The sequence below is a fragment of the Columba livia genome, chromosome 12 (genome assembly GCF_036013475.1).
Source record: "Columba livia isolate bColLiv1 breed racing homer chromosome 12, bColLiv1.pat.W.v2, whole genome shotgun sequence".
Classification (NCBI taxonomy): domain Eukaryota; kingdom Metazoa; phylum Chordata; class Aves; order Columbiformes; family Columbidae; genus Columba; species Columba livia.
Window position 1 is genome coordinate 20,653,001 of NC_088613.1, and position 27,311 is coordinate 20,680,311.

General features: G+C 53.7%; 1 protein-coding gene across 8 annotated transcripts; it reads right to left on the reverse strand.

The window, feature by feature from the left end:
- Positions 1-1,089: 1,089 nt before the first annotated feature.
- HDAC8 (histone deacetylase 8) lies at positions 1,090-26,566 on the reverse strand. Of its 8 annotated transcripts, none has more exons than XR_010465778.1 (11): positions 26,400-26,566; positions 25,962-26,014; positions 24,004-24,134; positions 21,519-21,660; positions 18,538-18,650; positions 17,441-17,518; positions 16,240-16,348; positions 14,164-14,336; positions 12,267-12,365; positions 4,617-4,722; positions 1,090-1,606 (listed from the first exon to the last, which is right to left on the reverse strand). XR_010465778.1 is itself a non-coding variant. In XM_065028166.1 (11 exons), the coding sequence occupies exons 1-11, from the start codon at positions 26,478-26,480 to the stop codon at positions 1,584-1,586; spliced, it is 1,104 nt and encodes a 367-aa protein (XP_064884238.1). In that variant the 5' UTR covers positions 26,481-26,566; the 3' UTR covers positions 1,090-1,583. The 8 variants fall into 8 exon arrangements, 7 of the variants coding, with proteins under 7 accessions (XP_064884238.1, XP_064884237.1, XP_064884239.1 ...); XM_065028166.1 differs by having other exon boundaries at positions 12,267-12,361; XM_065028165.1 differs by lacking the exon at positions 4,617-4,722 and adding an exon at positions 4,430-4,580 and having other exon boundaries at positions 1,349-1,606; positions 12,267-12,361.
- Positions 26,567-27,311: the final 745 nt, after the last annotated feature.

Here is a 27,311-nt window from a genome sequence, read left to right on the forward strand (position 1 = left end):
TCCCCAGCACCCCCATGTTCTCCCACCTGCCTCCCAACCTCTTGGGTGGGAACCTCCATGTCTCCCACATCCAGGCCAGGACACATTTGTAACACGTGTCCAGGGTGTGGGACAAGTGGGTTCAGTTGGTGCCAGGGCTGGCAAGGGTGATGTGGGCTGCTGCCCTCGGCCGGCTGGAGGGGGTGTGGGTGTGAGGGGGCTGTTGAGGGGGCACTGGGAGCGCCCCCCAAGCCTTTGTCCCACCTTCCGCAATTTTCTTCCTTTGCACCGAGCCGAGCTCCAACTGCCACTCCACACTCAGGGATGTGGATGGAGATGGTGGAGGGGATGCTTCACCCCATGCCTCAGTTTCCCTGGGCACCCAGCGCGTTTCCTGTGCTGGCGGCAGCACCCACCCGCAGTCACACACACCGCTCTCCCCCCAGCCCACTGCAGCAGGCGCTGGGGGGACATGGGAGAAACAGGCAGGGGGTCAGGAGTCACTCATGGGGACACAGGAGCACGTCCAGGTGAACTCCTGCCACACTGCATTTCCTGTTGTTTAGATCAGCAGTGAAAAACAAGAGATCAAAACAAAGCCTCTCCAGGCTGCGAGTCTCTTCCTCTTGCTGTTTGTTCCAGCATCAACTAATTAAAGCAACAGGAAATATGCTTTCCTACGGTGACTGGCCATCTTTAAAAAGAAACAGCACAAACAAAAGCTCTGCGGACCAGGTGAAGGAGCGGACCAGGGCAGCAGAGGCCATGCTCCATGCCAGAGGCACCAGGAGGGATCAGCCCCAGGTATCTGTTTTCCTGTCCTCTCGCTGAGATGCTGAAGCATCTGGAGGTTCATCCGAGATGTCCCGTGACAGCAGCTGCCACCCTGCCCTGCCCCTCCCTCGCAGCACCCCTGGGGTCACGCAGGATTCCAGGAGCCCACCTCTCGCCCTGTGCTCCTTTAGCAACTGGGCTGGAAGGGAAGGTCGCAAGCGCAACTGCAGAGCTTTGCTTTCCAGGGCTGGCTGGACCTTCAGTGCACACGTGAAGTGCTGCAGGAAAGAGCGCTGGCAAGGCAGGGTGGTGCAGGGAGAAAAGAAACTGCTGAAGGAATATTTCAAACACTTTATTTAAAAAAAGTCCCAGTTAAAAACACAACGGCTGCGCCTTTCTGTGGGCAAGAGGCGCAGCCCGGGCCCGGCTGGCCCTCAGCGCCGCTCCCGGGGCAGCTCAGGGGCCGAGCTCCTGCCAGGACGGTGATGCGGTGCTGGGCTCCAGCTGGGGAGGGTTCACAGCTCCGAACAGCCCCTCTCTTAAAAACCATGGAAAACCAGTTGTGAGAATGAACTCTGCGGTGTTAATAAAGGAGAGTGGAAGGAGCAAGGGAGGCTCTGCCGGCACCAGCAGGCTGCTGCTGGAGGGCCCACACTCCCGCCTGGAGAGCCACAGTGCTCTTATTCTCTTCTATAAAGAGAAAAAAAATGAATCAACCAGCAGTAACTTCTTCCAAATTTCACCCGCAGCCACAGATTTCACCAGCTGCTCACATAAATACACTGTCTTCCCCATGGGAAATCCTCTTGCAGAAACCTGAGTCTTCTCCGCTAAACAACGTGCTTCAGATTCCCTGCAAAGAAAAGGAGGCAGGAAAAGATATTTCCACGGATATTTCAGCCTGATGGAGTGGCCCAGCCAGGGGCAGGGCTGCCACCCCTACACCTGATGGACCAGACAGAGATACAGGACGAACAGCATCAGCGCAGCCCCCCGTCCCCAGGCTGCTGCCCTCCTCCGAGCCCCACGCAGCCCCCCGGTCCTCCTGCATCCAAATGTTAACCCCCAGCTCCAGGCGGCCCACTAAGAGATTCCTCTGTTGTGGACAGAGTAATCCCAGCCATCCTACCTTCCCTGCATCCAGGCCAAGACCTGGGCTTGCAGCCCAGCTTGTTGTGCCCAGCTGTAATCAGCCGCCCTGTGCTGCAGGAAGACTGTGTGGGCACACGTGTCAGAGGCTGGTGACACCCAGAACCATGTCCAGCAAGGGTTTCATCTCACTGAATTAATCACAGGACAGTTTGGGTTGGGAGGGACCTTTGAAGACCATCTAGTCCAACCTCCCTGCCACAGGCAGGGACATCTTTCACCACATGAAGTTGCTCCAAGCCCTGTCCAACCCGGCCTTGAACACTTCCAGGAATACACAGCTTCTCTGGGCAGCCTGTTCCAGTGTCTCACCACCCTCATCATACAACATTTCTTCCTTATGTCCAACCTAAACGTACCCTTGTTCAGTTTAAAACTCTTGCCCCTTGACCTGTCACTACAGGCCTTGGTAAAAACTCCCTCTCTGTCTTTCTTAGAAACCTCGTTTATAAAGTGAAATGCCACAATAAGGTCTCCCCGGAGCTTCTCTTCTCCAGGCTGAACACCCCAACTCTCTCAGCCTTTCTTCCCAGCAGAGCTGTTCCAGCCCTGGAACCATTTCTGTGGCTCCTCTGGAGCTGCTCCAACAGGTCCATGTCCTCCTTGTGCTGGGGACCCAGAGCTGGACACAGAGCTCAGGGGGGCCTGACAGAGGGGCAGAATCCCTCCCTCACCTGCTGGCCACTCAGCTGGTGATGCACCCGAGTTACAACTGGCTTCTGGGCTGCAAGCGTACATTGCTGGGTCATGTCCAGTCCTTCATGCCCCAGCGTCCCCAAGTCCTTCTCCGCTGGGCTGCTCTCAGTCCCTTCATCCCCCAGTCTGTATTGATACTGGGGGTTTCCCTGACCCAGGTGCAGGACCTTGCACTTGGCCTTGCTGAACCTCATGATGTTAACATGGACCCACTTCTCCAGCTTGTCCCAGTCCCTCTGAATGGATCCCATCCCTCGAGCTTGTCACTTGCCGAGAGTGCGCTTGATACCACTGTCATGTCATTAACAAAGATACTGAGCTGTACTGGCCCCAGCGCAGACCCGAGGGACACCACTTGTTACTGATTTCCACTTAGACATCGAGCCATTGACTGCAACTCCTTGGATGCGCCCATCCAGCTGATTCCTTATCCGTCTAACACTCCATCCATCTAATCCATATCTCCCCAGTTTAGAGACAAGGATGTTGTGTGGGACTGTGCCAAATGCCTTACAGAAGTCCAGGGAGATGACATCAGTTGCTCTTCCCTTATTCACCAATGCAGTCATTCCATTTTAGAAGACCACCAGATGCCTTTGACCACCTCTCTGTTACTTATATGCCTTGACTTCCAGGAGGATCAGCTATATGACCTTACTGGGCACAGACCTGAGGCTGACTGGTTGGTAGTTCTCAGGGTATTCCTTTTTATAATGTTTAAAAACAGGCATGACGTTTCCTTTTTCCCAGCCATCCAGGCAGCACACAGAGGGTGGCGATCAATGGTTTTCACTCAGGCTGGCAGCCTGTCACAAGCGGGTCCCCCAAGGATGGATACCAGGCCCCACACTGTTCAACATCTTCACAAACAATCTGGATGATGGGATCGAAAGCAACCTCACCGAGTCAGCTGGTAACACCATGCTGAGTGCTGAGCTGGACACGGCAGAAGGGAGAACCATCTTATACAGATCTGGACAAGCTGGAAGAGTCACTTGACAAGAACAGCATGAACAATGATGAGGGCAAGGTAAAGCACCTGGGACAGCACAACCAAGAGCCAGCTCAGGATGGGATCTGTGTGGCTGGATCTGCCTTGCTGAAAGGGACCTGGGGGTCCTGGGGGACAGCAAGGTGATGATCCAGCGGTGTGTCACCGCAGCAACCAGGGCAAACTGGATCCCGGGCAGCAATTGCAGGGACATTACCAGCAGAGACAGGGATGGGATCATCCCACTCTCCTCAGTGCTTGTCAGCTGCACTTGGAGTACTGCGTGCAGTTCTGCTCCCCACAAATCCAAAGGGATGGATGGACCAGGCAGGGGCCACAGGAGGGCCGCAAAGGTGATCTGAAGAACCTGTCTTATGACAAAAGGCTGATGGAGTTGGGTCTCCTCCCTGGAGAAGAGAAGGCTTGGGAGGACCTCATAATTGCATTGCAGTACGGGAAGGGCAGCTAGAGAGAGGACATGGGCTCTCTCTTCACAAGGAACCACATGGAGGGGATAAAGGGCAATGGGTATGAGTTGCACCAAGAGAGGTATCACCTCGTTATAAGAAAGAAACTTTTTATAGTGAGAACAACTAATCGCTGGAACAACCTCCCCAGCGACACGGGAGAGTCCCCATTGCTAGAAGTTTTCAAGATGATAGGGGACAGGGTGCTAAATAATTTCCCCTAGGCTCCCTTTCCCATGAAAGGTTGGGCCAGATGACCTGTAAAGTCCCTTACAACCTGGGCTGTTCCATTATTTTAATAGGGACAAGGCCCCTGCTCCTCTGCACAGCCAGAGAACAGGCAACGGCACCTGTTGCCAACAGGGACCCACGCCTCCGAGCTGACGTGCCACTAACGCTGAAATCACACACGAAGCAGGAGACCGATGCCGTTGTACACGATGAGTGGCCAAGCGAATGTGGTTCATCTTTCTCGTCAGTGAGAAAGGCTTCAGCGAGCTTCCTGAAGTCCTCTCCAAAACGACCTACAAGTCAGAAGAGTGTTGGCTTGGACAACTCACCTTTGATAGAGTTAAGAATTTCCTGGATTCTCTGCGGCTCGTTGCGGTCTGGTCTGCAGCTCGGTGTGATCTCCAGCACGTAATCAGGACCGTACTCTGTGAAGAACTGTGGGGAAGAGGAGAGGACAGTCCGCAGAGTATGCAACTGCTACCAATTCAAGGGCTCAGCGGTGCAGCCAGGACAGCCTCATGTCTACCCCAATGCTTTATTTGGGATAGCTGTTGATGCCCATTTTACACACGGTTACCTGCAAATTTGATTCAAGTGCTGCCTATCAGATATCCTTACATTCTGAGAAAAATCAGTGTGTTTCGAGGTTAACAACGCATTTTTCCTGGCTGTGCATGCAGCTGAGCCCGCAGGAGAAAAACCTGCAGCACGTGGGCTCTACACCACAATGCAGAATCGCAAATGATCGCCAGCAGTTTTATTGCACGAGCACACCACAGCAAGCGAAGCAGCAGACACACCAGGGTTCAAAACATCAGCAGTAAAGATGCAATCTGTGCTTTCAGTGCCGTGCGAATGAGATCACACCTGACCCAAAGCAACGCGGGCAGCAGAAGCTGCACTACATTGTGGCTGCAAAACAACCATGACTATCCAGATCAGAGATGGACCCAGGGCCAGCCTGAACGGGAGCCCTATCCAGCCGTGTCATGCAGCATTGGGAGCACACACTTAGCTAATTAGCTCATTAGCTTCTCCACGGTCAGCCCAAGGACTGATGTATATCTTTCAAGCAGACTATTTTCACAGTTTTCTTAGGTAATCTCCTTTATAGCTGAACATTTTCCTTTCCCCACCTCTGCCCGGAGATTGCTTTGCAAAACCCCTGCTGAAACACTGACATGAGAGGGGAGCACTGACATTTTTCCTGCTTAGAGAGACCGAAAATGGCTAAAGCCATTTTTTGGGAAGTCCTCGCTGAGGGCTGATGCCTCTGGACTGGTTTGAGTTTGCTCTTGAACAGGACACGGCTACTCCCGGAGCAAACAGGCTCCACTGGCAAAGCCCACTGACTCCACAAACCAAGCCAGCTGGCTTATGTGCAGGAAGAAAGGACATACACATAAAATCCTGACTGCAGCATCCATGGAAAAAGCACACATCCCAGTAACCGGTATTGGCTGCATAACGTGCTGCTTGCACAAGCAGTGGCACAGCGGACCCCGTACCGCGTGTCCAGAACATCCAAAGTAGGAAATAACACGGCACAGCTCATCCCAGCAAAGGCGGCATTTCACACTCCCTCACCCCCTGGCTTCTGTGGCGACAAAGTGAAACAAAGCACCGACAGAGCTTCACGCAACTGTTTTTCAAAGTCTGTGTTATAGGGTACAGAAACCCGGACTTTTGCACTGATGTGGTTTATGGCACTTGAGAAGCTTTTGGTATTAACTAGTATCCTGTAGCTCCACATGCTGCAGAGCCTGGGGCTGGCTGGGCTTTATATCATCCGCCAGAAAGCAGGTCAGTGGGGATGCGTGGTAAATCTGGAACTGGGTAATGCCATTGTGATCAGGGACAGGGATGATATCAGACCCACCCATGACAAGCGGTGGGATGAGATGCCCAGGTCAGAGGGGCAGGGTGCCTGTGAGGATCCTCAGCCATGGCCCCGAAATGTGTTGGCCTCACTGGAGGACACTTGAAGTCTTACAGAGATGAGCCAGGTGCTCCTGAGCTAATAGAGGCCAACGGGAAAGCCCAGTGAAATACTGCAGAGGAACTAAGGGCTGTTCCTCTGAGAAGGCGACGCAGCCAACAGCCCGGCTGAGATCCCTCTACACCAACACACGCAGCAGCGTGGGCAACGAACAGGAGGAGCTGGAAGCCACTGTGCTGCTCGAAGGCTACGACCTCGTGGCCACCGCTGAACCGTGGTGGGATGGATCCCGTGGCTGGAGGGCGGCGATGGGTGTCTGCAGGGTGTTCAGAAGGGACGGGCGAGGAAGGAAGGGTGGAGGGGTTGCCCTCTACATCAGAGATGGAGCGAGTGTGAAGAGCTGTCTCTGAAGAACAGCCACGAGCATTCTTTTAGAAACAGACTTTTTAGCAGGGCCTGTTTGACAGGACAAGGGCTGATGGTTTTAAACCAAAAAAGAGATTCAGGCTGGACATGAGGGAGGAATTGTTTCCCCTGAGGGTGGTGAGAGCCTGGCCCAGGTTGGCCAGGGATGTGGTGGATGAACCATCCCTGGAGACATCCCAGGCCAGGCTGGACAGGGCTCTGAGCAACCTGAGCTGGTGAAGATGTCCCTGTCATGGCACCAGTTGGACTAGATGGCATTTCAACCCAAACTATTGTGTGATGCTGTGATTCAAGAGCTCTGATGCAGTTGCTCTGAAACAAACAGCCCCAGCTGCACAACACAACACGTTCCTACCCCTCCAGTGCAGGTTCCTGTGCAGGAGGCAGGAGAAAAGGCGTCACCCCCGGTCCCAGACCGAGACACAAACCAGCAGGATCCCTTGCCCACTTCTCCTGCCCTGTGCCAGCAGCAGGATGAGGACACGACCACCTCTCGCTGCTGCCCTCAGAGGCGCTTCGTGTCTTTGAGGAAGCACTAACAAAGGAAATTCTTTCAACCGCTCACCAACTGACAGAAGCAAAAAGCAGCACCTGGGAACCAGCCAAGTTTTGACCCACCACAGGGACCCAGAGAGGCAAATCCACCAAAACGAACCCAGAACGTAGGTTTTCTCTTTGAGGTGCGTGGCTTGAGCTTTAATATTTCTGAAGACATTACAGAAGAGCCATTAGCACAAGCACCTTGTATCCACTGTCTTGCAGCCTGGAGGGGATTCAAGAGGTCATTTCCAGTGCTTCAGAAGACTTCTTAATCTCTCAGAATAAGGAAGATATTGTATTACAAGCAGGCAAGCTCATGCTTCAGCAACAGCAAAATGCCTGCGCTACTCACTCATCCATTTATTTGTAACAGGGGAAAATACACTTTTTTCATCCCTGAAAAAACCCTGCCATTTTCAGGGATGAAACAAGCAGTGTTCAGAACCAAGACTCCCAAGGAAAGCTGAAAATCCTCCCCTTAATCAGCAGCTCACCTGGAAGCTCCCAACTGCCCCCGTTTAAAACTCAGGCGTGCCCAAACTGAGAGAGTCACAGGTGTCTGATGTGCAACCATGAAGCTCTGAGCAGGCCAAAGGGAGCTGAGGTTTAACCCAGAGGGAGACACACCTGGGACCGCCAATGTCTTCCCTCCCACCACGGGATGGCCCAGAGGAAGGAGCGGTGTCCAGGGCTCGGGAGATGGGAATGTGCAACGACTGCAGGGAGAGAAATGCTGGAGGAAGACAAGAGTAGCCATAGCTACTGCGGCAGAGAGGAGATGAGACAGACAGACCGACAGCTTCCCGGACAATACTGCGGTGAAGGAGGCACCATCCTCCAGATTACCTGCTCCCACGCTATTTAAGACCATCGCAATATGTCAAATGGGCAAAGATGCGGAGATAGAGGTTCTTAGGGACACGGTTTGGAGCCAGCGCTGGGTTAATGGTTGGACTCAATCTTAAAGACCTTTTCCAACACAAATGACTCTATGATTGTATATACGCAGCCAGTATCTCACACAAAGCGTTTGATTCCTGCAAGCACAGCCAAAGCGCATGTCACACCGAGGCAAAACCTCCCCGGCTGGGTGCAAAACAGGGTGATGTTTGGTCTCAAGTTGCGCCGCGGAGGTTTAGATTGAATATTAGGAAAATATTCTTCCTGGAAAGGGCTGTGGGGCATTGGAACAGGCTGCCCAGGGCAGTGCTGGAGTCACCATCCCTGGAGGGGTTTAAAAGGTGGTTCTTAGGGACATGGGTTAGTGCTAGAGTTAGGCTGGGTTATGGTTGGACTCGCTGATCCTGAGGCTCTATTCCAACTGAAATGATCCTATGATTCCATTTAACTTCTCCCCAGTGAACCACCTTCCAGCGGGCAGCGGGCGGCAGGCAGCACACGGCCCTGCCCGATGAGCAGAGCCCATCCGGCCACCTCACACTGCGCACTCTGCACCCTCGGCCTCCTCCATTCTGTAAACCCCACAAAAACCCCACCTTACAAAACGATCTCAACATCGTTTATGAAGGCGTTCCACACTCGTTTACTGATGCTTCACTCCATTTCCTCGTGTCCTATCGCTGCTCACAACAGAAAGGACATCAGCAGCTCCTCCTCCACTGCCTTGAGGAAGGTACAGACCATGATGAGGTCTCCCCTCAACCTTCTCTTCTCCAAGCTGAACAAGCCAAGTGACCCCAACTGCTCCTTTTATGAACCCCAACATTTTACGAACACCGATGGTCCACTGAGACACTCGGGAACATCAGTCTCATGTTGTGGGTTTCTTCCCTCCCTCTCTCCTTCCTCCATTCCTGCTCAAAGTCTGTCAGCGTTACCATCTCCGCTTTGTGAGTGGTTTGGGGGGACTAAACAAGGCTATCAAGACTTCATAAACATGTCATTTGGCAGTCCTAAGAATCACAGAATCCCAGAGTGTCAGGGACTGGAAGGGCCCTGGAAAGCCCACCCAGTGCAATCCCCCCATGGAGCAGGAACACCCAGATGAGGTTACACAGGAAGGTGTCCAGGCGGGTTGGAATGTCTGCACAGAAGGAGACTCCACAACCCCCTGGGCAGCCTGGGCCAGGCTCTGCCACCCTCACCCCCAACAAGTTGCTTCTCACATTTAAGTGGAACCTCCTGTGTTCCAGTTTGCACCCATTGCCCCTTGTCCTGTCACTGGTTGTCACCAGAAGAGCCTGGCTCCATCCTCCTGACACCCCCCCTTTCCATATTGATCCCCAGGAATGAGTCCCCCCTCAGTCTCCTCTTGTCCAGCTCCAGAGCCCCAGCTCCCTCAGCCTTTCCTCACACGGGAGATGCTCCACTCCCTTCAGCATCTTGGTGGCTGCGCTGGACTCTCTCCAGCAGTTCCCTGTCCTGCTGGAACTGAGGGGCCACAACTGGACACAATATTCCAGGTGTGGTCTCCCCAGGGCAGAGCAGAGGGGCAGGAGAACCTCTCTGACCTACTGACCACCCCCTTCTAACCCACCCCAGGTACCATTGGCCTTCCTGGCCACAAGGGCCCAGTGCTGGCTCATGGTCACCCTGCTGTCCCCAGGACCCCCAGAAGATAGAGCAGGACTGCACACAAGCCAATTTAAAACATGAGATGGACCCTTACCCCATGACAAGTAAATCCTACGCTCAGCATTATGAAATAACCCTGTTTCGAAGGGAGGGGGCAGGTAACTACATCAGAGTTATATTAAAGAAAATGAAGATGATCCTTCAATGTTCTTGTCAACAGAGTTGGTTTCAGAAATTATTGATCTTGGTTGTGAGTTCAGGAGCTAAAAACACAGATCACTGCCGATGGGAAGAAGCAAGAACACATTTAAAATTGATAAAGGAAATCCTTTGGAAAACTTTAAGCACCAGCCGGTGGCCCTGGCTTTCATTGTACTTGTTTATACAAACTGCTTATTTCATTTCAGAACAGGATTATAAATGTAAATGAAGAACAGGATCTCGTGCCACTAATGAGGCACTAGTGGGATAAACCTGTTGACAGGGAATGCTCCTCCCTATGTTTTTTAATTGGCAGTTCATCATTGCCGCAAAGCCAGGGAGCAGAGCTGTACCGGGAGGTTCCTATGGTGACCTAAGGGCCGTGCCTCAGGGTGCTTCAAACACAATTCACCGCTCCCACCTGGTAACCGAGGGGCCTGGTCCCTGGGCACCTGCATCCTCTGGGTACCAAGAGAAAGGCAGATCCCAGGAAGGCGGGCTGCTGCTCCCGCTTACTGACAAGGATATCACCATCTTTCAGCTGGTATCTGATCCAGAACCCTTCAACTCACCTACCAAGGCTACTTCTTATCATCAAGGTCACTCTATCACAAAGGCTTCAATAAAACACATGGCCATTGGCCTTAAAACAATCAATCCATCACATGCCAGTGTCCCCATGCATTCTTTGTGGACCTGATGTATATTCTAGCAGAGCACCGTGGATTTCTGACTTGTTCCCAATTCAGCTCCAGCAAACTCCATTCGCCCAAGAGCTTTCTGGCTGTGACAAACCGCCACTCCAGCCACTTCACCTGGCGTTCCATGAGCATTCCCATGCTCCTGATCCTCACCAGCTGCCTTTGCTGGGCAATGTCACCACCCCAGGGACGATCCCTCTCCGTGGCGCAGGAGCCAAGACGCGCTTGCTCATGGCAGGAACTTGGTTTTACGAGCCTGCCATAAAAGTGTCCTACAGGTGCCCAGGTGAGAACAGCAGCACTTGGCATCCATGACAGCCCGTGTTTCTCCTCCCTCCAGCTCATTCCTCTTCAAGTGCTGCACCACAGCTCCAAGAGACATGCTGGATCTCTTGCAACTTTTCTCCATGGTGAACCCTGAGCAGCTCATCTCATCTCATCTCATCTCATCTCATCTCATCTCATCTCATCTCATCTCATCTCATCTCATCTCATCTCACCTCATCTCCAGAAACAAAACCACAAGCACTGTTTTTGCTGCAATGGGAACACGATCAGACCACGACCAGCGGCACCACAACTCGCAGCCGGCTCAGCTCCGCAGCCCAAGCGGAGATACCAATTCCTTTGAGAAGGAGCAGCCTGAGCACACAGGGCCCTGCTGTGCACCTTGTGACATCTTGCAATCGACTCATTCCCTCATTTCTGTACCATTTCTTGGTACAGAAATCATTAACACAGCAAATTAACTGTTCAGAGCAACAACAAATGGGCAAACCCTAACACCTTCAGCAGTTAATTCCTGCAGAGAGACCCACTCTTTTGACTTCCTGAATACAAGAGAAAGATCAAGTCTTGTTTAAAACCCGTTTCTGCAGAACCCTGGCTAAAGGATCATACCTAAGCACAACACCTCTCAAAAAGCATCTTGTATCTGTAATGACGAATTCCCAGTTTCAATGCACACAAACACTTTACTTCCTCACATACCCTGGTCTGTGAGATCCTTAGATAAAGGCAAAACCATAATTCCCTGTGGTCACTGCAGGCTTGAACCGCCTCGCATGTGCAGTTTTATTTCTGTCGGGTCAGTAACACTGATCTGTGGTTTGAGACCTATTATGAGCTTATATTTACCCCACCAAAACTCAGTCTAGATTGTGTCCCTCCAACCAGCTGTCCAGCCCCACTCAGGACTTTAAAAGACAGCTCATATGTGATCACGATGAACAGCACCTGGCCCCACAGCTGGTCAGAAAAGCTTCAGAGTTGCAACCTGGTACTTTCTGTAAGCTGAGGAAATCAAGGCTAACATTTAAGCCTTGAGAGAGGCCTGGCTCTTCCCTGGCATTAGTACATGCCCATCCTGAAGAGTGATTTGAGCAAACAAGTGACTCTCCCTCCCCATCCTCTCTGTAACAACCTGAAACTGGAGTTTATTGGCACCTGAGATCCTTTGCAAGAAGACGCGACAGCCTCAGGTTCTGGGAACAAGCAGCCACTGTGCTGCTAGGACTGTGCATTATTGTCACAAGAGTGTCTCAACAAAACAGTATTGAGCAGCAAGGATGCCACATGGAATCGGTAGGATGAGTCGGCTCTGGTGTGGGGAGAAGGGAGGGTTGTCAAGGCATTACCTCGTGGTCAGGGATCTCGGAGGACAGCGTTCTCCCAAGGATGAGCCCGGTCAGGTATGTCCAGCAGCGAGCTGTGTTGGCAAGGTTGTAGCCTCCTGTCTCCAGTAAGAATTGTGATTTTGGAGGGGGAAGAGTGGGGAAAGGGAAGAGAGGGGAGAGATTTTAGTGGAAGGGAAAAAAAAAAACACAGAGACAAGATGCACAGTTTACATACATTCAGCTTATTTAATCCACTCAAGCTGTGCCCAAAACTGACATTGTGCACCGGCTGGCTACACAAGCCCAGGTGCAAATGACGCTGTATGCAAGGACAGAGCTCCCAAACTGGACCCCAGTTACAGGGCGCACGCCAGGATCCTCCAGCCACCATATCAGACCCAGCATGAGCCCCCGGCAACAAGGAGGCGTGTTGGAAGGTGACAGGAGCAGCGAAGGGCAGTGCTGGCGATGGGGGATTCTTCCCTTTCACTGCCAGTCTTCCACCCATCAAGCACAACACACACGCCCAGCCATTTGCTGGTGAGCTCTTCAGCACTGTCATGTTTGAGAGGACAAAGAGGAAGCTCACTAGTACAACTTGTGACTGCTTTACAAGTAAATGAGTTTTCATAGTCACTATGGTAATGGCCACCTCTGTGGTAACAGTGTATGAGCCCACAAGGAGAAACCTGAGCTGAAAGCAGTTCTGCAGGAGTGTTTTTTCCAGCAAAGACAACTAAAATAGTAAAACAGAAAGCCACTTTGAAGAGAGGGAGACTGTATTTTTCAACATTCCTTTCTCTTTGGGATCCTGGTTGGTTGTTTTCCCCAGGTCAAGTATTGACCCTTCCCCCAATTTCCACTTCAAATGCTTCCAGGAGCACAGTGCTGGGTCACTCTTTGCTCTCCCCACGGGACAAGCAGCTGGTTGTGCAGCATGGCAGAGCTAAGTCTCCCTTAGCTTTTGTGGGTGCAAGAGCCCCGCTGTTCGTGCAGGCCCCCGGGTCCTTGCCCAAGCCCCTGCTTGAATCCAAACAGAACCATTCATTGCCAGATGCCCAAGGTTTGGGAACACAGCGCTCACTTTTAAAGAGAATGGCTGAAGAGATCAGCACAGAGGGGAATAAGAGGTGCCACTGAGAAGCCAGGGACAGCTCAACAGGAATTATACAGGTCAACATACTAGAATCAAATTGTTCTGATAGCAAATACCATTTAATGAACTCCATGAATGGAGCAGCTTCAGCAAGCAAATAACAGATGTGAGAAAATATCAGAAACTAATATATGATGATGTTAAGGGTCTTTTACAACTTAAAATATTCTATGGTTTTGTGATTCTACGTCATGGAAAAATGAGGCGGACAAGAAAATCCTACAGCTGAACTTCTAGAGGCTCCGTTTCTCAAAGAATAAAGCATGCAGTGTTGAACTGGAGAACTGAGGCAGGTTGGTGTTTACAGCACAAAACATGGACCTGTGATGGAGTCCTGACATAGTCACAGATTTCAGACTGGTTAACATCAGGGTTAACAGCCTCTGCTCTCCCTGGAGGAGCCAAGCAGCCTTCAACTCAAAAACTTAGGCTCAGGACTGAGATTTACACCTGTTGGTATCAAGGATTTCAGGTCTGTGTGAATGACCTATTAGAGAGCAGTGTAGGGGAGAGGGACCTGGGGGTTCTGTGTAACCTCATCTGGGTGTTCCTGCTCCATGGGGGGATTGCACTGGATGAGCTTTCCAGGCCCCTCAAGCCCTGACACTCTGGGATTCTGTGAAAACACAGTGTCCTCCCAATGCTGCCCAGCGGTCACCCTGCTAACTCCAGCCAGCGCCAGCCCACGGGCACGCACTCGAGGAAGGGCTCCGGGGGGACAAAGCGGTTTCCCTGCGAGCATCAGGATGCATGTGCACTCACCTCCCCCCAGGATGAGAGTTGCCAGCTGCCACTGCAGGACGTACTTCAGGCACTTGCCCACTCCCTCGGGCGTCATGTTGAAGGAGCACATGGGGTCTCCAGCGATGGTGTCTGCCCCCAGCTGCAGCACCACCGCGTTGGGGCTGAACGCAGCGTACACCTCCTTCAGCACGCTGTGGAGAGAAGGGGGGGTTACTATAAACACAGCTCGGGGGGTGCTGGGTCCCTCAGATCCACTGATGCCCCTCCAGGTTTCTGCATTGTCTTCTCACACACCCCTCATACCCGTTAAGGTCCCTCTGGTCCCAGTTAGCCCTCTGCTACTCTCCTGCAGTAAGTTTCTCTCTCAAAGCACCCATCACAGGTCTGGTGAATGCAAAAACATCGCTAAAAACACACAGGGGAGGGGGATCTAGTCCTGATCAGCTTAGTGACAGCACCAAACCACATAGTTACATCGGTACCCAGAGCAGTAGGGCTGTAGGAGCCAAATCCAGGGGCTTTTCTCCTCTGTAAAAGTCACATTGAAGAGAAGGATCTCGCAAAACAATCCTAAACTCTCACACACGTCTCAGCAGGACCAGGCAGGTTGAGCAGAGCAAGGCGCTGTCCAGGTTCTCACTCTCCTCTCTCCCACATGGCTCTTGAGGCAGAAGCACATTTTCCCGCAGCTCTAGAGGACGCCGGGGTGCAGCAGGGCCAGCCCCTCGAGACAGTTTATTACAAGTATTCTCTCTTGCAGAAGGCAGTTGGGCATGTCAGGCATCTGGCTTTGCTCCAGGAGGCTTTTAGTATCATGAACACCACAAAGGGAATAATCCCGTTCCCAGCACTGTGCTCCAAAGCCCCAAATACAAGGCAAATAATGGAGAAAAACATGTCCCTTTCACAACAAAGTTTTTATTTTGCTGAAGTAGAAACAGATGTGACCCCTGGAATAAATGCTCTTGCCTTGATTAATAGAACCAAAGCATCACCAGTTCCTATCTCATATGCAACTAGAGGCCACTGCGGAGCTGCTTCCACAACAAAGAGCATTTATGAGCACTCACCTGAAGAAACTTAAACAGAGACTGCGCCCAGACAAGGAGCCCCACTGAGCCCAGTGCCAAGGCAGGGGCCTGCGGGGCTGAGGCCGCCAGCTCTACAAACACCACAAATTCACTGCTGACACTCACACATCACTGGGAAAAACTTGACTGGTGAAGAGAAAATGTCCAGAAAAAACTCAGAGGTGAAATACATGAGCCTGGGCGAAAGCAGGATCTCCACTCAGCACGCGTATTCGCCCCAGGGACAGCGGCGCAGCCCCAGCACCACGGCAGGGCTGCCTACTCACACCATCCGTGTTTTGACAGCTACCAGGCCACGTTGACCACAGTCTCACCAAGCTAAACAGACCGAGGCAGAGAAAAATCACAGCGCCAAGGGAAGAGCGGTCAAGTCGGCGTAAGTGTCCTTCCTGAAGTGACCCAGAGTCAGCCTCTCTATTGCGTATGTCAAGGACGGGATGGATGAGAGCGGCGTCACCTCTGCCCAAGGCCCACGTTGTCCTACCCTTCCCCTGAGTAAGGAGGACCCCTTCCCACGCAGCAGCAATTAGTAACAACGTACTTCAATTGGAGCCTGTGTCATTCAGCTTCCAGAAACAACAGGCAATGATCCGTGTGCCACGCCGCCTCGAAAGCGGCACCGGAGTTTATCTACTAGAACACAAGTGATCAAACACAAGCGCTGCAAATTATAGAAAGGAAAGCTCAAAGTGCACATGCTCCAAGCTGCCAGGAGCAAACTTCCTCGCCATTTATTTGTATCACTGTGCTGTGGCAGATCAGCCTCCAGCAGCACTGCGCAGGAAGCCGTCCTTGGCACCGACGCAGGTGACACCGTTTCGCACAGTCTCTTTGCCTTTTTTCTCCAGGAATGCCTGATCTGGCAGCGCCTCGGCAAGAGCAGAGGGCTGCAAGAAGCCTTAAGGAAGGACTGTAATTAAAAATAGTAAATAAACAAAATCTGTGCAGTCTCTGTCCTCTAAAATCCCATCCAAGTACACTGCACAAGAGCAAGAAGGCTTACGTTTCACAGATCTGGTAATACTTCTCATCCTGAATGCCATCTTGAATAGGTACATTCACGCTGTAATAGCGACCTTTCCCCAGGCCAACGTCTGTCACATCACCAGTGCCTGAAAACCAGAAACACCCCATGGTTAAGGATGAGGGAAAGGGGATCAGCAGGAGGAGACACATGTGGGATGGGAGCAGAGAGCCAGAACCCCTGGCGTGCTAGTGAAGCCCACTTGCCAGCACCAACGCAAGAGGGGTTGGACAGACCCGCTTCTCATCCTCTGCCCAGTTCTGTCCTGCAGCTTGCAAGGGCTGAAGTGGCCACCCAGCAGTTTCACAGAATCCCAGAATGTCAGGGGTTGGAAGGGCCCTGGAAAGCTCATCCAGTGCAATCCCCCCATGGAGCAGGAACACCCAGATGAGGTTACACAGGAAGGTGTCCAGGCGGGTTGGAATGTCTGCACAGAAGGAGACTCCACAACCTCCCTGGGCAGCCTGGGCCAGGCTCTGCCACCCTCACCAGGAACAAGTTTCTTCTCAAATTTAAGTGGAACCTCCTGTGTTCCAGTTTGTACCCATTGCCCCTTGTCCTGTCACTGGTTGTCACCAGAAGAGCCTGGCTCCATCCTCCTGACACTCCCCCTTTCCATCTTGATCCCCAGGAATGAGTCCCCCCTCAGTCTCCTCTTGTCCAGCTCCAGAGCCCCAGCTCCCTCAGCCTTTCCTCACACGGGAGATGCTCCACTCCCTTCAGCATCTTGGTGGCTGCGCTGGACTCTCTCCAGCAGTTCCCTGTCCTGCTGGAACTGAGGGGCCACAACTGGACACAATATTCCAGGTGTGGTCTCCCCAGGGCAGAGCAGAGGGGCAGGAGAACCTCTCTGACCTACTGACCACCCCCTTCTAACCCACCCCAGGTACCATTGGCTTCCTGGCCACAAGGGCCAGTGCTGGCTCATGGTCATCCTGCTGTCCCCAGGACCCCCAGGTCCCTTTCCCCTACACTGTTCTCCAACAGCTCATTCCCCAGCTTCACTCTTTCCACAAGCAGAAAGGAGGAAATGCCCAGTGTAGCTGCCCCTCTTCTCCTGAGTCAACAGGAAAGGCAGTGAGACACCTCTGCTGGACGGAACGGACAGGACTTGCCTTTGCTGGGGCCTCATCAGTGATGTGTGAACCTAATTAGCACCAACTTCATAAGTTCAACTTGCCTGGGAAAAATCCTGGTGAAAACTTGTGCAGAGAAACAGTCATGACTTTCGAGGTGAAACTAAAGGCATCTTCAACTCCTACCAGAAAACAGAAGAGGAAAAAGCTTCCATGCATCATTCACATAAATAAGAGTCTAAACACACAAACGAGCCGCTCAATAACCACGGGGCAGCAAGCGGAGAGGGAACAGAATGAACAAAGCAGAAAACCAGACGTGGCTCAATAAATCCATCCTTAATCAACAGAGACCCGAATTCAACTGCAGCAAGGTCACAACTGACATTTATTTGGTGGGTGTCACGCTAATCAGCACTGGACGGGTCTCGACAGCTCAGGTCAGCGCCCAGGTCAGCAGCACTCGCCTGTCTGAGGGAGGGAGCTGAGCAGGGACGCCCTGGCCAGAGATGGCTCTGATTGCAACCAGAGCTACCGAGCTCTTGTTCTCAGCACTGCTGCAGCTCAACACGCCTTTTCCTTAAAGACGTTAAAATAGCGGGGGTGGAGAAGGAAAAAGAAGTAACAGGAAACTTAACAGAAACCAAATGTGGGGGAAAACAGAGCAAAATGAAGCATACCATAACATTTAGGAGAGCTGGAAACATTGAATGGTGTTGAAAGAACATTGCTGAAGGACAGTAGTTTCAGCAAGGCCAGCTCTGGCTTTAGTTTTATAGCATCAAGCCTTCTTTGAAAGGCAATGCTTACTACTGACTGACTGCCTCCAGCTGGCACTGGTGGCGTTAAACAACTAAACACCGTCAGCAGCTGTTGTGCTGGGATGAGACAAGGGGCTGGGGGACGTCCTGGCTGCAGAGCCACTGCCGGAGGGCATTATTGGAATGCAGTCATGCTGTGTGTGGTTTTAGGTACAAGACTGCTGCCCAGACCCTCAAGAGAGGTCTGATGAGCAGCACAGGGTAAATTCATCAAGCAGGACAAGGCAGAAATGGATTGAGGGAACCTGACTGCACTGAAAGGAGGCAAAGCCACAGCTGCTGCAGCAGATGAAGCCCTTCTGTCCCCACAGACCCCGACCTCTCCCATCCCTCCCCGAGGCTGCGTGGCTGTGTTGTCTGCAGCCTGTGCTGGGCCTTACCATCCCCATGATGCAAATCCAAATCGATATAAAGGACACGGTCAAATTTCTGGCGCAGCCGCAGGATCCCCAAGACAGCATCGTTCAGGTAACAAAAGCCAGAAGCTTCATCTCTGTAAAAACAATGTCTGAGAGGTTGAACACCGCCAACGCAATCGCCACTGACCTCACAGTTGTCACTTTTACTTCATGAGCCTCCAACTCACGGGGGCACAAAGGAGGATGAAGAGTCCGGGCAAGGCCCAGCAGCTGCAAAGGGATGGGTCAGGAACATCTCAAAGCACATCTGGGCAGCACAGAGGACACGACTCCTTGTGCCAACAGCTTCTCAACCCTGGGCTTGCTGGTGGCTGGTAATGCATGACCCGGCTGTGCTGCAGAGAGGCCCTGCCCCATGGGGGCTTGGCAGGGCACCCCTGAACATTGCACTGTTGCACTAATAAAACGTTAGCTTTCTACACCTGAGATATTTTAAAGAAGTTTGGAGCCACTCGACCCAAACGCACTCTCTGCTGTACCTCCTCTCCCCCTGCAGCACGGGGACAGGCCCCCGGACAGTCCTGCCTGGCCATTCTCCTGCAAGCCCCGGGCAGCCAGAGGCAGCACCCAGGTCACTGCTCCCAGGATGGTCCCGGCAGTGCAAGGCAGGTCCAAGGCAGTCGCACCACTCTGCTGCTCTGCTCCAGAGTCTCAGGGGATGATGGTTAAGCCTCTTCCCAAAGCAACACCCTCCCTTCCACCCCAGCAAAATGCAAACAGGACGCTCCACATGCAGTCCCTCACAATACAGCTCCTGGGCTCAGCCAGAATAAACAAAGGACAGATGTTGCATGGAAAGACTTATCCCTGATACACATCAGGGGTAGCTGCCATATTGTTGGCATCAAAGGAACAAGAAAGTTTCTCAATCCCTACTGCAGACTCACTTCAAAATCAAGTCCCTGTCACCACTCGGCACTAGCCCATACACACTCCCACTTTGCAGCAGGAGGATCCGAACCCCTCTGCCCCGGGCTCAAACGGCTCCAGGATCTGAGATCTGCCCCTTGGAAATGCTTCTTGACTTTCAGCCACAGCACTCGGCTCATTTCCCCCAACACTCCCTGCGCAGCAAACAGCTGCTAACAGCAAGGAGCAAGCCCGGGGCAGCAGAACTGCACTTGCTCCCATCCCCTGCAGATGTCAGGGAGCACAGCTGCTTCCCAGTGACGCCGTTCGTTTACAGTGATGTTAGCGGGTGTCCTGGGAATCTTCCTGAGCTGCAATTGCACACCGTACTCCTCCCCTCTTTCCCAGCCTGTAAGGAAGCAAAGCGAACCACGTCCAGTCTCGGGCGCTCTCTCCACACTGTAACGCACAACCTCTCTCAAACCTGAGGCCGAGCAGAGCAGGACGCCGGCTCGGACAGCGGCTGAGCAGCGTCACAGCTGCAGCTCAGGGCCAGGACGCGGGATTTCTGGCCCCACAGACCACACAGCACAGCTCGGGCTGTCACTGCCAGGACAGAGAGCTGGGCTGGGTCAAGAAAAGGCACCAGCTCAGCATCCCACCCTCTGCCCCAAAGGCACACCAGAGAACTGGGAGCTCTAAAAGCCCCAGGTGACAGTGGTTACCATTCCTACCTCTGCGACCTCGGAAAGTTAACTATGCTACTAGACAGCAGGTCTTTTTTGACAAAAGGACATGTATTTTGCTAGGACACAGGTCCTGGAGCTGGGTGTCAGTCTGGCTGGACCTTCACACTGGACTGGCACCTACCACGGCGGCTGCTCACTCCGCAGCATCCTGTGCCACCTGCCCGCGTGGCTGGGAAGGTCCTTTGGGATCAGGATGTATTCAATGCCTTTTTTAAACAGACTTTTTGCTTCCCAGAGCAATGCTAACAGCACAGCTCATTGGCAGCAATGCCGCTGAGATTTCTTCTGTTACAGGCATTTTATAAACCACGCAATCGAGATAAAAGAGAACGGAAGATTTTCAAAGAGCCATCCCTCCTGCAAACAGCAAGGGAGCGCAGCTGAGCCGAGCCCAACTCTCTCCTGTCTCACCAAGCCGAAGCTGAAGGCACCTCCAGCAAAGCGCTGAGCAGGAAAAGGGTCCTGACGAGATGCTGCCATCCCTGGGATTTGCACATCACCACAGAAACATCCAGGGTTTCTCTCCCAGGTCAGAAAAGTCACTGGAGCAAGAAGAGAAACCTACACATTCATGTACAACTGTCAGGGTTAGACACGTGGTTTCTGACAATTTCTGGGGCTCCCCAGTAAAAACAGAACAGCGCTGCGAGGGCCAGTTAACGGGACAAGGAAGGGTGCTGTACTGTCCGCATTTGCAGACAGGCCTCATGCTCTGTGAGATGGGGGACACAAAATCAAACACACACCCATGGAAAACAGGGAAGCCATGGAAACAAACTATTTTTACCACTTTATTTTCATCACAGGACTCAGGGACAAAATTTTTACATCCTCTGCTGTTTTTCTGGAAGCTCATTATTGACATTACGGCTCAGAGTAAACAGCCACCCACAGAGCATGGGGAAAAACAGAGGTCAGTCCTACACTGTTCCAAACCTCTTATTAAGAAACCAGAAAAGCCACACCAACCAATCTGGGTGACAGGTTCTCATTCCCTTCCATGCTGGGAGCAACACCAATCGTTTGCCTCTCCACATCCTTTGCGAAATCAATTCTCACTGGAGCTCCCAGAGACAACCAAGTACCAATGGGTGGCAGGACACCTCTGATCACATTGGTCCCAACCTGCGCTGCAGTCCCTGGCAGCACCAGGACCGGGCAGTAACCAGCCGGCTCTCAGGCCTCTGCCCTACGCTCTGCTTCTGCCCCACGCACCTCCTGCCTTCCCTCACCCTCGCACACCTTGTTCTCTCTTCCAGCCGATCCCCGCTGGATGCACCGGGAGCTAGAGGTGGGGTTCAGACAGCAGGTGAGAAAACACAAGGGAAGAGGTTGTTTTCTTACTTCTTTGCATGATGCCACCCTCCAGGCCAGTTAATCGCTACCTTGCACTTGCCATCCAGCAGGCACTGGGCTGCGGTGATGGTGGCTCCTCCCACGGCTGCCGCATACTCAAAGATCCCTTCGGTAGCCGGACAGTCGTAACCTGCGGGTGAGAGTCCGTGTGTCAGACACAACAGGCCTTTTCCTCCAGGGAAGCACATCCTCTTTGTTTTGAGCTCAAACTTTCTGTTCCAGACACAATGAAAAAGTCATGGCACAAAACCCTCCCAACAGGTACTGGATTTGGACTCACACAGCAGATTTAGGGGGTGTAAGTAGGAAAAAATTGTATTGGGTTTGAGTGGCAAGGTCCCAATATAAGTTGGGAAATGAGCTGTTGGAGAGCAGTGTAGGGGAAAGGGACCTGGAGGTCCTGGGGACAGCAGGGTGACCATGAGCCAGCACTGGGCCCTTGTGGCCAGGAAGCCAATGGTACCTGGGGTGGGTTAGAAGGGGGTGGTCAGTAGGTCAGAGAGGTTCTCCTGCCCCTCTGCTCTGCCCTGGGGAGACCACACCTGGAATATTGTGTCCAGTTGTGGTCCCTCAGTTCCAGCAGGACAGGGAACTGCTGGAGAGAGTCCAGCGCAGCCACCAAGATGCTGAAGGGAGTGGAGCATCTCCCGTGTGAGGAAAGGCTGAGGGAGCTGGGGCTCTGGAGCTGGACAAGAGGAGACTGAGGGGGGACTCATTCCTGGGGATCAATATGGAAAGGGGGAGTGTCAGGAGGATGGAGCCAGGCTCTTCTTGGTGACAACCAGTGACAGGACAAGGGGCAATGGGTGCAAACTGGAACACAGGAGGTTCCACGTAAATCTGAGAAGAAACTTCTTGATGGTGAGGGTGGCAGAGCCCGGCCCAGGCTGCCCAGGGAGGTTGTGGAGTCTCCTTCTCTGCAGACATTCCAACCCGCCTGGACACCTTCCTGTGTAACCTCATCTGGGTGTTCCTGCTCCATGGGGGGATTGCACTGGATGAGCTTTCCAGGGCCCTTCAACCCCTGACACTCTGGGATTCTGTGAGAGGAGCCCAGGCTGGAGCAGGTTTGCTGGCAGGACCTGTGACCCCGTGGGGTCTGTTCTGAAGGACTGCACCCATGGAAAGGACCCACGCTGCAGCAGTTCGTGGAGGACGGTCTCCCGTGGGAGGGCCCCCACACTGCAGCAGGGGAAGAGTGTGAGAGGAAGGAGCAGCAGAGACAACGTGTGATGAATGGACCACAACCCCCATTCCCTGTCCTCCTGCAGCACTCAGGGGGAGGTGGGTAGAAGCGCTGGGAGTGAGGCTGAGTCAGTGAAGAGGGGTGTATGACAGGGAAGGTGATTCTAGGTTTGTTTTGAATTCTCACTATCCTACTCTGTTATTAACTGGCAATAAATTGAATTAATTTCCCTAAGTCGAGTCTGTTTCACCCATCACGGTAACTGGTGAGTGATCTCCCTGCCCTTACCTCGACCCATGATCTTTTCCTTCCTATCTTCTCCCCTACCCCATTGAGGAGGGAGAGAAAGAGTCTTGGTGGACACCTGGCAGACAGCCAGGGTTGACCTGCCGCAAAAATCAACCATCAAAATGTTTCTTTGCACTCAGATCATTCACAGACGGGTCTTGAACCAACTTCTGAGCTGTGTGACTGGCCAGCCTGACCCACTGGTCCCTCGTACCATCTCGCAAAACCACTCAGTTCTCTGGCTGCTCTACCAGGAAAGCCCTGACACGGTCACCAATGTACCTCCCACCAAAAACAGGCATCCACAAAGGAGACAGGCCTAGGTACTCTCCAGCTCTATAGCTGGAATATGATCTTCACCTATTCCTACAGAGCCGAACCCCAGCAAGGTGTGAGCCCAGGGCTGCTCCTCTGCCTGCAGAGCAGAGCAATGTGAAGGGCAGATCTGGGGAGTACTCAGGAGATGAGCGCAGCCCCTGCACCCCCGCCTCAGTGCTGGGTCACTCCCGTTCCTGAGACAAAGACCATACCCACCGCCACCCGCCCGCTGTCACCGCTGCACTGCGTGGGTGTCTCAAGACAGAAGCAGAGCCACCAGGCAAACAGCAGCCGCTCCGGTCCGTGGCCGCATTTCGGCCGTTGTGCACGCGTGGCCTCCACCGCAGCAGCCGCTCTCAGCTCTGCGCCAAGGGCAGCACGTCAGGGCCCCATGTCCCACTCCAGATCCTCAAAGCAGCAGCAAAACGCGCTGGCTCCAGGTGTGCGAGGGACAGGCAGCCAGCAGCAGTGTGGGGCTGGCTGTAGCTCTGCTGGCAGCAGTGAACACACCAGCTTGAGGAGGGATGGCTGGTTGCCAGGGTTCAGCAACACCCCAAGGAGCACTGCCCTCCACAAACAGCCCAGCAGCACACTCGAGCTCACCCCTCTGACCGACCCCCAGCAAAGACCAGCCTGGTCCAGCTGCCCAGTTAACCTCTTGCTGAATACACATGTCCTTACCCAGTCCATACTCCACGGACTCCGGGTGGTCGTCATCCCCCTCCTCACTGACCTTCTGCAGGTGCTGCAGGTAGGCGTCCGTATGGAAGCTTGCCATCTCCTCCATGGAGGCCACTTTTGGCTTGACTATCCTGGGCAGAGAGGAGGAAGGAAGCATGTTATGTCAAGAGCCTCCAGAGTTCAGCTGGAATGCCCAGCCTTAACCTCCTCAGACTAGCAGCCTTCTTTTGAAAAAGCAAACAGGACTGTCAGGGTGAGAGCCACTCAGCTTAGCTGGAGCAGGCCTTTCCCCCAGCGTGGCAATGTCTGCTGTGCCCGTCCCAACCAGGAACGACTGCAGGTGCTGCCTGCATCCACCTATCCAATTTGCTTCACGTTTCTTCTCCTTTTCTGCGCATCTCCCAGCTTGAGCAATCCCCAGAAGACCTTACAGTGCTTGCACACAGGGGAAATGATGGAGTGACAGCGTCCAGGCTCAGCCCAGTGCTGCAGCAAGAATCCAGCCCGCTGGGTCAGGAGCTGACCAGCACCTCTTACACACTCTTAACTCCCCTGCATGCAAAGCAGAGACCGTCTCTGTCCTCAGCAACTTGCACGTCGCTTTTCCCAGCCCTGCAATCAGCCTAAATAAATCTTGTGACGTGTCAAAGCCCTCTCCAAATCCCACACTCTGGGGGCACACACACAGGCACCCCAGTACAGCTCCCTTGCTACTGGAAGGCTGCAAGAAGCTGCCAGCTCCAGGGCAGCCCAGGCACCGGGTACTTCTCACCCACAGCAGGGGGAAGAGCCCTTTGGCTCTGCCTCTGTAATGGTACCTACAGCCACTTCCCAAGCATGCTCGACCAAATGACCAGAAAGAAAAAAAAACAGTTTAATAGTCCCCATAGGACTTTCTGGCCCTGCTGAACTGGAGCATCGGGTTTTTTTTAGATTTTATGAGATGCAACCCAAGAGAAGTTGAGCTAAGCCTTTTTTTCCCTTCATATTCCCCAGTGTCAAGAGCCTAATGGGTCAGGAGGGTTCTCACTCTTTCACTTCAGACCGCATCTTCTCTCCTGAACAGCACCAAGACCTCACAAAACGTCTCCCAAATCAGTCACGACACAGCAAAACAACATGGTCCCTCTCAGCATCAGCACTGGCCCGGGGATTTGGAGCGATATCAACAAGGACGGTTTCTACACCACGACCTCTGCTCAGAGCCACGAGAGCAGCAGGTGACAGCGTGCTCTACGGAGAAAGCACAGGGCAATTTGTGTCCCATCCAACCAGGAAAGGTAATCATAAATTACACCTGCCAGAATTACCGCAATCTTGGCCATTGAGCTAAACAAGCAGACTTTCCTCAGTTCCAGCAGGACAGGGAACTGCTGCAGAGAGTCCAGCGCAGCCACCAAGATGCTGAAGGGAGTGGAGCATCTCCCGTGTGAGGAAAGGCTGAGGGAGCTGGGGCTCTGGAGCTGGACAAGAGGACACTGAGGGGGGACTCATTCCTGGGGATCAATATGGAAAGGGGGAGTGTCAGGAGGATGGAGCCAGGCTCTTCTGGTGACAACCAGTGACAGGACAAGGGGCAATGGGTGCAAACTGGAACACAGGAGGTTCCGCTTAAACTTGAGAAGAAACTTGTTTGGGGTGAGGGTGGCAGAGCCTGGCCCAGGCTGCCCAGGGGGGTTGTGGAGTCTCCTTCTGTGCAGACATTCCAACCCGCCTGGACACCTTCCTGTGTAACCTCATCTGGGTGTTCCTGCTCCATGGGGGGATTGCACTGGATGAGCTTTCCAGGGCCCTTCCAACCCCTGACACTCTGGGATTCTGTGAGCTCTCAGAAATACACACGGTGTGTGCTCCTATAGTCACACTGCCAACAGGGACAGAAACCTGCAGTTACTCAGTATCTTCCAAACCTCAGCAAAGAAGAAGAGATTCTGTTCACAGAAAACAGGAGCACTTACTTCATCTGATCAAGTAAGGAATACGCTTCAATCAACGAATGTACCATACTGGCCTAAAAAACGGAGAAGAAGACTGTGAGAGCAGCTCTAGCGCAGGACAGGCGCTCGGCGAGCGGGGCGGGCGGACCTGCGGCTGAACGGGCAGCGGGTCCCGGGCAGGTCCCCCCACGGGGTTCGCGGGGTCACTCCCGGTGCGGCGGGGGGCCCAGCAGCGCACGGGACCCCGGGGCGGGGGGGTCACCGGGAAGTGCCGCCGGTGTGACGGGAGACACGGGCCACACACCCACCGCCCCTTCCCCGAGCTCCCCGCGCCCTCCCGCTGCCCCAAGGCGCCGGCAGCCGCCCTCAAGCCGCCGGACTCCCAGGCGTTCCCCCGGCCCCGCCGCTGCGCTCCCAACGCCCCGCGGTTCCGCACCACCGCCCCGCCACGGCGCTGACCCGCTTGGGCACTTTGCAGAGGGAGTCGCAGAGCGCCAGGTACTCCGGACTGTACACATAGACCGGCGGCGGCGCCGCCATCGGGCCCGCCACGCCGGAGCCCCGGCCCTGCCGCCGGACGGGCCGCGCTCCCCCCGCGGAAGTTCCGGCCCCGGGCCCGGCGGGAGGCGCCGCCGCCCCGAGCACGCCGGGAGCTGTAGTCCCGCTGCCGCAGCGCCCCGGACGGGCCGCGACTGGCGCTGCAGGCGTTTCATTGGGGACCCCACGCACGTCCGAGGGGCGGATTTTCTTTAAAAACGTAAGAACTGTCACTGAAACAGGCCCGAGGTTCGTGTGCACCCGCCTGCCCCCAGACAGGACAAGGGGGACGGTTTAAACTACAGCAGATTCAGGCTGGACTTGAGGGAGGAATTGTTTCCCCTGAGGGTGGTGAGAGCCTGTCCCAGGTTCCCAGAGAGGTGGTGGATGAACCATCCCTGGAGACATCCCAGGCCAGGCTGGACCGGGCTCTGAGCAACCTGAGCTGGTGAAGATGTCCCTGCTCATGGCAGGGGGGGCACTGGGGAGCTGGGAAGGGCCCTTCACCCCAAACTGTTCTGTGATTCTATAACCCCACTCCGCCCACCACTTTGTGTTCTGTGTGCCTGATCCCAATCAGTCCAATCATGTTATTGCGTGTGGGGTTTGACCTGCAGAACAGCAGAGCTGGGACACTCCTGATGTCCCCACCCTGTCCTGCGCACGGCTGTGGGTGTGGGGCAGAGCTCAGGGCTCAGCACATCCGTGACAGCACAGCTAATGCTGGGCCAAGCAGCCAGCTCAGAGCTGCTGCACAGGGCACATATGAACTGGGGAACCTGTGACTTTAGGATGAGAGGAAACAGCCTCAAGTTGCGCCAGGGGAGGCTGAGG

What these genes read in the sequence shown, in the direction of transcription:
- HDAC8 (XM_065028164.1), bottom strand. Translation starts at nt 26,480, where the DNA reads ATGGCGGCGCCGCCGCCGGTCTATGTGTACAGTCCGGAGTACCTGGCG. An exon ending in GTCCGTGGAGTATGGACTGG is followed by an intron (nt 21,661 to 24,003) that starts GTAAGGACATGT and finishes TCTCACCCGCAG; the next exon opens with GTTACGACTGTCCGGCTACC. An exon ending in CCGAGATCCCTGACCACGAG is followed by an intron (nt 4,581 to 12,266) that starts GTAATGCCTTGA and finishes TCTGACTTGTAG; the next exon opens with GTCGTTTTGGAGAGGACTTC.